We start from the raw sequence: 12,342 nt of genomic DNA on the forward strand, positions 1-12,342 counted from the left end.
TTATCATGTGGCCTTTGAAAACCCAGCTACAGTAAAGATTACTGGTATTTCGTTTCGTCATCCTAAAAAATATAAAGAGCATTCTTAAAAAAATATAACGTTTGTATCTTTAATATTGGCCATAAAATCAATATGAAATCAAACTTTGAGGCTCGTTATTTCATAATTGGATTCTGAGATCAATACTACATGACTGGAATTTAGATTAACAAAATGTAGTGATTACGATAATATAATATGCCTACAAGTAGCTATACAGTTGGCTTATTGGCACAATCAACAGTTATCTCTAAGTCATCTCCAACATATTGCCTGAATTTTGGTCATGAATGAAAACATTTGTTATGTAATTGTGTCAACCATGTACAACAGAAATATATTTGATGAAATAGATTTTATTTAAGGAAAAATATTTTACAGCAGAATAATTACGTAGTAAACATTTAATTAACTTAATTGATATCCATCTGTCTGTCCATCTATCCATCAAAACTGCTTTAGGGTCACTGGTTCTGCAGGGAGAGCTGGAGACAGCATTTTGGGTCACAGGCAGGGTAGAGCCTAAATAAATTGGCAGTCCATCGCAGGGCACCACAAACACACGTTTGCATTCACACACATAAGGACAATTTAATAACTCCGGTTTACCTAAACACATTTTTGGACAGTGAGGCAAACTGGCACATTTATAGAAATTATTTAATCACATCTACCACACTGTCATTCAAAAAAATTAAAAGTATCATCATAAAACAGCAGAAACATAAAACCATTGCAAGTGTAAACAAGAATGAGCTCTCAAAAGTCAAACTAAAGACAGTCAAATATAAAACAAAATGTCTTCTAAATGCCTTCTTTAAAAAAAAAATTCAAGGCTTAACTCTAGTCAATATATCCTTCAGGTTCCAGTAGCAGATATTGCTGTAGAGAGTTTGGCACCGGGAGTCTGGGAATGAGTAAGTAGCAGTTCTTCCCAAAATGTTTCCTCAGTGCAGACCGACACAGATGCTGTAAACTACGGGGTTTGTGTTCCAGTGCAAAAAGAGACTCGTAAAAGGATCTGTGAAGCTAAAGAAAAGTATATTAATGCATAATTGTTCGATTTGCATCTGTATGTGAGAAAAAAAACGCTAATATGCATTGACTTAATGTCAAAGGTGATCCTTTTGCCTTGTTCCTTATGTCCCTGAATCAACATCATTTTTATAGAACAACATTACTGGCAGCCAATTAAATTTGAGGGTTTGTTAATACGGCTTGGTGATACTGACCCAAATTCACATCTCAATGATTTTGGGATGAATGTTAAAAAATTTTATACATATCCCAGTATATTCTACAAAGTGAAATAAATGTTTTCATACAAGTAAGCCCCATGTGTCACAATTACTGTAAGTGAAAACGTGTATGATGAAAATAAAAATCAAAAAGCGTTTTCCTCCCTATTTTAAAATATATACAACATGCGAGCTGATTGGAAAGCTTATGTCTGACTTCAGTGTACATGTCTGTTGCAAGCAACGACCATAACGATATAAATGGTATTGTGTCATCCCATATCCCGCTGGGAAAAAATACTGATATATTACCAAGACTCAATATACCGCCTAGCCCTATTTGGTGTAGTACTAACATTAGATTTATTTCCGTCTGGAGTACTGTATATTATCCCTGTTTAAAGACCAGCTTAGGATATGTTTTTTCTTTGACAGGATTGTCGCTCTAGAAACCAAAGATGCTGGCAGAGCGGAGGAACATGCCTTACTGGGTAAAACTAGGACATTTACAGGGTTCAGTCCAGTCAAAACAAAGAAACAATTTTGAAACACTTACATGAAAAGTTTCCTCGGGTATAGCTTCAACCCATTTGTAAGTAACAGGAACAAGTGTATATGAGTTAAACAGGATCTCCACAGTTTTAGGTGCCTCTGCACAAGCTGTTAATACCTTTAAAACAAAGATGACAGTCATTAATTTTATCAGCAGACACTGATTTTATCAAACAGAAGATCAATGAGATGCATGAGAAATAACCAACAAAATAATAAAATTAATCGACTTTATATGTGACCCTGTCTATGAAACACAGGCTAAAGTCTCATAATCTAAAATAATCTTCAACGTTTGATTTGAATAATTTATTTCACTATTATTTTAATATTTGACATGGCCTTATAGTCAATATTAAATATATCAAGGTTATGTTTTCACAGATTGTTCTTATTATAGAAAAAACAGTAAACCCACTGGGTTTTCACAGACTGGGTCACATTTATCTGCTATATGTTTGTCTAATGAAAACTTTACAAAATAATAGTATTGTGTAATGCAAAGTAGCCTATTTATTTTTCCTATGTATTTTTTCACCCTTTTGCAATGCTTAGTGCTTACCTTCAGCAGTGCTTGTGGCCATACTTTAATAGAGCCGTGATTTAACAGGGTCTGAACAAGGATGTGAGGATACCACTCTTGACGAACCACAGAGCTTTGTAGCACACAAGATAACGGCGTACACCCATTATAGTCAATGGCATTGACATCAGCTCCGTGATCAAGGAGAAGCTCCACTATATTACGCTGTACGTTACGGGCCGCCTTGTGTAGAGGAGCTCGGCGCTCTTTATCAGCCAAATTAACGTTAGCACCATAGGTCAGGAGGAGACGACAGACCTCGAGGTAGAGATCATCTTGGCTCTCGGCTGCATTTTCTGGGGCTTCCCCACAAGCAACCCCTAGCGGCGTGTCACCGGAAGCGCTGACGTAATTCACACAGGCACCAAATCGCAGGTAAAGTTGAGCGTGTTGGGGCAGCCCATGCCTAGCTGCCACGTGCAGTGCTATTTCTTCCTCTTCTTCACTGGGTGTGTTCACCGTGGCGCCATATCTCACCAAGGCTTTTGCACAACTGCAAAAAAAGTGATTTGCAATGTGATTGATTTTTTACTTATTAAATTACAATTTAGAAGCATTGGAAACATACCGTCTCTCACTTCCGCCAATTAAATCAATAAATTTTATGACATAAATTTTCACTTCAGATTTTCTGACCAATCAAAAGTGAGGTAGGTTTTTAAGTAATTTCGTTTTACATTTTTATTCTACAATATCTTGAGGGGAGTTAAGGGAGTGAATTTCAAGGGGCAGCGAAGTTCAAGTTTTTATCTTTAATCTTAAAGGGACACTCCACTTTTTTGAAAATAGGCTCATTTTCCAGCTCTCGTAGAGTTAAACATTTGATTTTTCCCGTTTTGGAATCCATTCAGCTGATCTGGCGGTACCACTTTTAGCATAGCTTTTAGCATAAGCTATTGAATCTGATTAGACCATTAGCATCGCACTTAAAAATGACCAAAGAGTTTTGATATTTTTCCTATTTAAAATTTGACTCTTCTGTAGTTACATCGTGTATGGAAAATATAAAGTTACAAGGGGGACTATTTTCAGACGATGCGTAATATCATTGCGCCTACTGCAGACATGGTACGGCACCAAAGTCCTTGAATAAAACGCCTGAATGAGACAGTGGCGGCTTGTGACTTCTTTTTTGAGGGCGCATGATGCGAAGTTCGTCACAACATGTATGTAAATGTCATGGGTGTGGTTCGTAATTTCAAAATATGTGTTCTGCGCTTTGAGAGATCGTGTGTGCATCACGTGTCATTCTTAAAGGGTTTATGATATAAGAGATGCTCAGGTTTGCCAGATACTCACATAATCTGATGCGTAATCAGAGTTTACTGTTAAGGAAGTGTCTAGCGTGTATTTTGGGAACTCTTTTATCATAAACAGTTTTGACGCGTCAAAACTGTTTATGATAAAAGAGTTCCCAAAATACACGCTACAGGATCTCTCGACACGCAGGACACATATTTTGGAAAAGGGAACCACACACGTAACAATCCGAACACTTATTTTGAATTAGCGCATCCTCGGATGAGCAGTCACGAGCCGCCACTGGAATGAGAGTATAGTTCCTAGCCATATTGGCCTAGAAAATCGCAACTTTTAATTTTCCGTCGGTCTTAGTACACGATAACTACAGAAGAGTCAAGTTTTAAATAGGAAAATTATCAGAAGCTCTTTGGTTATTTTTTAGCGTGATGCTAATGGTCTAATCAGATTCAATGGATTATGCTAAGCTATGCTAAAAGTGGTACAGCCAGGCCCAGAGATGGGCTGAATGGATTCCAAAGCAGTAAAAACAAATGTTTAATTCTACAGGAGCTGGAAAATGAGCCTATTTTCAAAAAAGTCGAGTGTCCCTTAAATGCTATGCAAAATGCCTACATCAAACTAGTGGCATTTTCTGCTGTCTGTGGTTAAAAATATAAAATATCTTCCCAACTAGCCTCCAGTGACTCTCTGCCATTTCCAGCACTGCTTTTTAAATATACTGATGCTATAGTATTTCAATCCATGTTGTTTTATTCGTACCGTAGTGATTGTTGTGTCCTGCAGAAATGTAGGGGAGTCAGCCCCTCTTCTGTCATCTGGTTGGCATTAGCTCCATATTCAAGCAGTAGCTCCACACATTCAGTGTTGGCATTCGCACAGGCCTCGTGAAGTGCAGCCTTTCCTCCTGCGATAAGATTGGGGTGTGCGCCGTGATCCAGTAAATATTGCAGACATTCAGTAAAACCTTGTGCAGCAGCAATGCACAGTGGGCTTGTCAGTTCTCTTTTATATTCCAAAGACCAAAGACCTGAAATGAGCAACATTATACGATCATTAATTACGTGTCAAAAATAATGTTAATCACACAAAGAGCATTATTATTAAGGATTTGAAACCATTCAGCATTTAGAAACAACTGAATTATTTTATCAACACAATGTTCATGTCAAGGATTCTTGACAAACTTATTTGCGTCAATAAATACTGCTTTGAATGTCTTTAAAACACAAACCTAAAAAGGGATGAGAGTGGAAATTAAAGAAAGGAAATAGTGAAAAATGAACAGTTACATTACAACAAAGCTCAAGCTCTCATGAACCTGCAGTCAACAACCATCTTCTTTTCTACCTGCAGATCATTGTTCTGCATGGTTTCTCGAATTACTACATTTAATTTAACTTAATTTGTCTTTGTGTTAAACATGCACGAGACAAAGGATGCAATACTTTTCTGTGAGAATTATCCATCATCTACACAGTACCGAAGGTTCCTAATCTATCCTCCCTGTGACTTGTTTTACCTGAAGGTCCAAATGTTGTGTCTGGATGAGCTTGCCACTGAAGTTCCTCACGACTCACGTTGTAAAGTACATCAACATCAATATAATTCCTTTTAAGGAGGGTACGAAGCCCTCTGGTGTCCCCCTTAACTACAGCTCTGTAGAGCTGTAAGGAACGTAAATGAGCTCTTTCCCAATGATCCTGGCCTGACTCTGGTTTGTCCTCCAGCAGAGCCTGCCATCCATTCAGCTGCACGGTGGAGCAGAGGTTCTCAAAACGCATAGTTCTCAGCATCTGCTGCTACCTTTTCCAATGACTAACACTTTCGAGAACTTGATTTATATAGAGCTTGTCATGTTTTTCCTATGACTTCAAGCACTATTTTGCATCTATTTTTAGTAGGCCATTGTTCTCCATCAGTTGGGCATAGCTTACTAGGTCCATACTTAGGCATAGGTGTATGAAATAGATGCCAAATCCTTTGAGCTGCAAACATTTGTTTAATTTAAAAAAATAAAGTGTATTGATAAACAGATGAGTTTACCCCAAATGCCTGCAGCATAACAAGTTATATATTTATAATAGATATTTTATGTGCAACGGTAGTCTCTTTTTTATATGAGTTATTTTAGCATCCTGCAGACGAACACACACAAAAAAAATCTGTACTGGAATGTGCAGACTGAGTTGTGTGACTCAGTGTTGCATGGAGACAGAGCCAAACAGTGCCAGGAATAAGAGTATTGATCTGTGCGTGGCATTCATTTGAGCAGAAGATTACCACAATTCCTTAGAAATCCTCACAATTCCTCTGTCCAGTAATACTATATCCACTCTTAGACAGGATAAAGCGCAATGAGTTAAAGGCTTTCTAAGCGATAAAAAACTTGATGGGCATGATTAGCCCATTTTTATCCTTGCATTATAAGCTCAGATATGTTAGTATGCCTTATGTAAGATGCCTGACTCTCATTACAAAGGGGATTGCATGGAATGTAAATAGAGTTTACTAGCAGACATGCTGTCCACTGCATAATCCTGGATTATGACTTGTATTTCTTATACACATCCAGATTTACAGCAGGTCATTACCAGCATAGTAAAAACTGGTAATTGGCCACTTGATATTTAGCATGTTTTGTTTTAATGAAACCTACATTGTATTGGAAGGGCCGGGCTGTAATAAAAATGTTTTGGCAGTGCTGGCAATGAAGGGTCTGAGCCCAGACAGTAAATTTCAAGGAGGGCTTCCAGTTCAAAATATAGGGGATTTTTATGCATGTAATAGACTCCAACACTTACGTTGGGTCAAATATAAACATTTTCTGGCTTTTTTGACTCAACGTTCATAATAACCCAGTATTTTGAGAGTGAAACGCTATTCAGATTACATACATTATTAAGTAGTGGGATCTTCTTCATATGGTTTAATACCGTTTATTTCCCCAACTTGGGTCCTCCCAGTGAATATGGTTATTGGTCTGGTGTTAAAGTAGTTTTTTAAGTGTATTCAGGCAAAAGTAGTAATACATGCAGTCTCAAATAAACCAGCACTCACTTTTTTCACCCTTTGCTAACATTAGCCCCTCACACATTTTTCATGTTACTGTCCTATTCATCATATCCCACTAACCTTGTTTTTGAGCGGTCCATAGCAGTTCATTACTCTGAAACTCTAACACCTTGTTCAGCTCCTCAGCATCCGAAAATCCATCCTGAATGTCCCTCCAGTGTTGGCATAGCAGGTCATGGAGAACAGGGGGACAAAGGAAGTCCACCCCTGGTCGTTTATAACCATTAGCCCTGACTTTCGCAACCCCCTGACCACCGCTTAAAGACGACCGCCTTCTCTCTGTCAACAACGTGGCCTTACGACTCACAACACATGTTTTGCTGACTTGGGAGAGCATCACTACCAATGACGACACTTACAGCCTTCCTGCTAGATTCTCACCTGGCTGTTTTGATGGCTGTTTATATTATCACTGTTGTTTTACCTCATGTATTTTTAGACAAATGACATGTGATCAAATGGAAAGGCAATTGCATGACAAGAGTGCCTTCATCATTGTTTATATCAGCAACACACCAGAGACAAAGTCTTCTGAGAGGTCATTTTGATAAATATGTGAGATGCACAGCTGAATGGAGTGCACTGCTGGTGATATCACCTCTGCTTTACCCAGAAATAGAACCAAACAATCTATTTCAACAAATCATGTGGTACGGCTCTATTGTCCTCCAATCAGACCGGCCACACACCTGGCCAGGAATTTGATCCACGCTGGTGATTTACATCGTGACCTTAATACCAAAAGTGCACTAACTGTCAACTCTTAAGTGTGAAGTGAAAGGCTATCATTCTTTCCTTGATACAGACTTTAGCTTTCCAAGCAAAACAGTCGGTTAACCTGTTCACTTATAGTATCATGCCAGGGTGATTTGTTAAAGGGATAGTTTACTCAAAAATAAAAATTCTGTCACAATAATTTTACTCTCATATTGTACACTGCAAAAAAATGACTTTCTTAGTTAGTATTTTTGTCTTGTTTTCAGTATAAATGTCTAAAAATTCTTAAATCAAAATGTATTTTCTGGATGCGCAAATGACCTAAGAAAATTACAAACATATCAAATTTAAGCGAATTTGTGCTTAAAACAAGCAAAAAAATCTGACAATGGAATAAGACATTTTTTGCTGAATTCTTCTAGTATTCAAGAAAAAAAATCTTATTCCATTGGCAGATTTTTTTTTTTTTTTTTTGCTTTAAGCACAAATTCACTTAAATTTGATATGTTTTGTTTAAAAACTAGACTCATTTTCTTAGGTCTTTTGCTCATCAAGAAAACGCATTTTGATCTAAGAATTTTATGCAATTTCATGTAACAACATGAGAGCGAGAAAATGATGATATCATTTTAATTTTGGGGTGAACTATCCCTTTAAGCTTAATGCTGTTTTCGTTTGTATTAAAGGCATAGTTCATATGCAGATGGGTAGGTGTCTGTCACATGTGAAAGTTGTCATTAGATGCACTTTAAAGTGACCTTACATTGTAACCACCGTAGCCATAAACACAGGCTGACGAAGTTAGCAGAGGGAAATATACTGTAAATAGGTCTCTGCAATTTATTTTGAAACTTGAACTGATGACATGCATGTGGATAGACTCGGATATACAGTGAGATGTCCAAGCAAAGACAACTTCACGTTAATACTACCTGGGTTTAACCTTAGTTTTGGATCTACTGGGAGAACCAGCTGGGTGCTAAAATAAGAACATTTAAAGTCAACATTTTTTGCTTTTTAGTATGAATGTCTAGCCTTAAAACTATTTATAAACTAGTAGTGTGCTCCAATACATTGACAAAATTCTTATTTAGAATTAGAAGATGCATAATAAACTTCCAGTCACTCGTTTCTTCAGTGATTTAATGACATCATTCTACACTTCAGCTTCTCATGAAATTCCAGACTGTGAGGTTAACTAAACACTATTGGCTGTTTTACAAAGGGGGAGGGGCCACTCAATATGTCCCACCCTAACAGGGGACATTTCACAAGACTTTTTAAGATACGTATGTGAAGAGCTCAACATATCATAATTTATTATACACTGTCAAAAATAAAAGTACAAAACTGTACCTTTTTTGTCACTGGGGCTGTACCCTAAGTTTCCGTTTGGTTCCTTTACAGAAAACAGAATACAATTTTTGGTAGATTACCGTACCTTAAGGACCTACATTGTTAGAAAAAGTCAAAATATGTACCCTAGTTGTCAGTGGGGCAGCACCCCTTAAAAAGGTAATTGTATGGACCATTAGGTACAGATATGTAAACATTTAGTACCAGTATGTACCTTTGAGATACTAATATGTATTTTTAGTGCACAGAAGAACAATTAAATTAATGATGGTGTTGTCAGTTTTTACCCGGTTAAATGAGGTTTACCGTATATATTAGGATGTTGAACGAAGTTTTCAATATTGACTAATAACCATTTTATTTCGTCATTAAAATTAAATTACTGAACCTAAACATAAGAGCCAAGCTAATTTCCAAAAAGACATAGAGGGTTTTGCATTTGAATTCTTCAATTCTACAATACACTAAACAATGCGATTAGATCTATGTTACCTTAAAGGCGGGGTGCATGATTTTTAAAAAACACTTTGGAAAAGGGAGTCGGGCCGAGTACCGAAACACACTTGTAGCCAATCAGCAGTAAGGGGTGTGTCTACTAACTGACATCGTTGCCTGGGTTGCGTATGTGTGGGGCGGGTCTATCAAAAAAAGGTCAAGATTCTATTGGGGTAGGGGCGTGTTTGTTTAGGTGATTTCAAATATCAACATTGGCTTTCAGAGATCATGAACCCCGCCTTTAATTGTTGATTCAATTCATAAATTTAAAATCATTGTTTGATGTTTTATGTACTGGTAATTCAGTTCAGTCTAAAATAGGTATAAATTACAAACTGAAAGTAACTTTAGTTGTGTATTTCATTAACAACTTAAAGGTCTATTTAATGTCTTCATACTCAAGCATGACCTGTTGGGATATATATTTAGCATATATTTAGTCTGGGTTGTACATACCCAGGAGCACAGCTGGGGGGAGCTCAACATCAGGGTCTTTCATCCAATCATCATTTGACAACTCGATGATGATATCAGGATTTTCTTTGCTTGCTTCTCTCAGAAGAGTCTGTACACATTGATAGTCCTTCTTACCTTGTGCTTCTTTAAGAGTCTGAACAAACTCTGAATCCAGAGGGTAATCCAATGAAATGTCTTCTGACATTGTTTCATAACAGACTTTTACACTGAGCCTGAACAAACTCTGAATCCAGAGGGTAATCCAATGAAATGTCTTCTGACATTGTTTCATAACAGACTTTTACACTGAGCCTGAGACTGTAAGAATCATATGTTGGCGATCTGTTGTTGTTCTCAGAGGTTACGTCTAAATATAGACAGCACAGACTGTAAGTTGATCTATGTTAAGACTGGAGTGAGCATACTCTGTCTGAAATCTCAGATGATGTAATTTTTTATAAGAGAAGAAAAATGGACTGAAAGTGTAAAGTTTACCAGAGACACATTCCATAACCTTTCCCCCAGTTTCACCTGTTTATGTGTTTCAGCTTTATAGAGTTACTGTATAAGAAACTTCTTCATGCGTTAGAAGATGAGATTTTTAGATACAGGGCCAGACTTCAAAGTAATGATGTGATTTATTAAGAGACATGTTTCTAAATACAGTGGGGTGTTATGAAAGGTGTATTATAACAGTGACAGTGGATTATAGACAGTAAGTGTGGATCTGCAGTTATTTTCCTACCAGACATAAAACTGGTGAGCAGCTGGCCAGCAGTAACAGCACAGTCAATCATGTCTGACTACATAATATTACAGTTTTGTGAGAATAACAGTGAGCTGTTGTAAAACCTCTCTAAGTTCGTATACTGTTTTACAGAAATGGTTTGTAAAAAAAAAATTAAGAGCAACTCTACGTACAACAATATGAACCCATTATTTTACAAGTTGGCATATAGCACCCAATAAGAGGCTTCAAAGTGTAAGGAAATTATTTCTTTGGTTGAAATGGCTAAATACCAAAATATATTAAATAAAGCACTTGTTAAATTTTTTTTATATCAATAATAAAACCAGCCCAATATTTTAAATCAGCATTCAAATACAGTGGAAAAGTAGACACAAAGTAGATTCAAAGAAAAAAACAAGCAACATAAGCATGGTACGCCCCCTGCAGGAGAACATTTGAAATGACAGTTTTTTATGTGACACTACAGATACTATTGATATTTTATTTTTAATCATAGTATTAGTGCTGGGCAAAGAATTAGTGTTCTGGGTGTAATTATTATATATATATATATATATATATATATATATATATATATATATATATATATATATATATATATATATATATATATATATATATACTAATAGTAATTTAATATGTTTTGAATTGTGTCTCAATACAGTAGTAATATATTCAAGAATTTAGGTTTTAGGAGCCATGATCTTTGTGAAAACACACTTCAACAAATCATTAATATTGTAAATAAAGCAATGAATCAATAAACAATTTATTAAAGTAAAAGTTATTAAATGTTCACATTTTTGTTATTTGAAATAATAATTTCAAGTAATAAAATTGTAAGAAGTAATATGTTTTTTATTTTCACAAAAACACAATTTTGTTCACTTACCACAAATCCACATTATTAAAACCTTACACCTTTATTACAATTTATTGTTATTTTACAAAAATTCGTACAAATGAAATAAATAATAGCGGTAGTTTCATGTATGGTCTTGGTCATTGTATGTTAAATAAAACTATTAAGATGATAGGCAAACATCAAACAGGATTGTGTGAAGAATGTCAAGTGGAGGAATCAGTAGAGCATGTATTATTAGAGTATCAGAGATATCTAGAACAAAGTGACAAAATGAGTAGGGACTTGAGGGAGATAGGAGAACAGGAGTTCACTTTAAAAAGTTTACTGGGTGATAATGGTAGGGTGCAGTGTAGAGTACTGATTACTTTTCTGAAGGAGACATGGCTATATAATAGGATTTGATATAGTTATAGGGGAAAGGAAGGAGGATTTTTGATTGTATAAAGAAAAGAAGAGTTTGTAGGAACTGTTTAAAGTAATGAGGTTATATCGGGGGTAATGTAGGAATGAAAATGTGTTTATTTATTTTTATTATTTATTATTATTGTTTTTTTATTTATTATTAAATTGTGAAGGAGTGTAGGTGATTGAAAAGTTGAGAGGTTTTTTTATTAACATTATGCCAGTAACAATTGACATTTGAGAATGTATTATACAATAATAAGAAAAAACATTCTGTTAAAAGGGATTTACAATAATAATAAAAAATACTAAAAATAACTAATAATAATAATAATAATAATAAAGAAAAATAAATAAATAAATAAAATAAAGGAAAAAAACATACATAGACATAAAATAATTTATAAATTTTTACTCAAGTAGGGGGTAGGAGAGTTCATCTAAAGATTTTTGAAAAGTAGAGAGTAGACCTATTATCAGGTCCACATTCCGGAACAGAGGGGGCGGTAATGTTCCATAAGGCTGGATGCCAAACGCCGTTTAAAAAGAAAGA

At 35.7% G+C, this 12,342-nt stretch overlaps 1 protein-coding gene across 3 annotated transcripts; it reads right to left on the minus strand.

Moving 5' to 3' along the window:
* Nucleotides 1–375: 375 nt before the first annotated feature.
* asb18 (ankyrin repeat and SOCS box containing 18) lies at nucleotides 376–10,012 on the minus strand. Of its 3 annotated transcripts, none has more exons than XM_055216497.2 (5): nucleotides 9,772–10,012; nucleotides 4,435–4,702; nucleotides 2,392–2,905; nucleotides 1,834–1,947; nucleotides 376–1,068 (listed from the first exon to the last, which is right to left on the minus strand). In XM_055216497.2, exons 1-5 carry the CDS (start codon nucleotides 9,974–9,976, stop codon nucleotides 883–885), a joined length of 1,287 nt encoding a protein of 428 aa, XP_055072472.2. In that variant the 5' UTR covers nucleotides 9,977–10,012; the 3' UTR covers nucleotides 376–882. The 3 variants fall into 3 exon arrangements, with proteins under 3 accessions (XP_055072472.2, XP_055072470.2, XP_055072471.2); XM_055216495.2 differs by lacking the exon at nucleotides 9,772–10,012 and adding an exon at nucleotides 6,808–7,347; XM_055216496.2 differs by lacking the exon at nucleotides 9,772–10,012 and adding an exon at nucleotides 5,195–5,612.
* Between the last annotated feature and the right edge of the window lie 2,330 nt (nucleotides 10,013–12,342).

The sequence above is a fragment of the Misgurnus anguillicaudatus genome, chromosome 17, assembly GCF_027580225.2.
Source record: "Misgurnus anguillicaudatus chromosome 17, ASM2758022v2, whole genome shotgun sequence".
Taxonomy (NCBI): domain Eukaryota; kingdom Metazoa; phylum Chordata; class Actinopteri; order Cypriniformes; family Cobitidae; genus Misgurnus; species Misgurnus anguillicaudatus.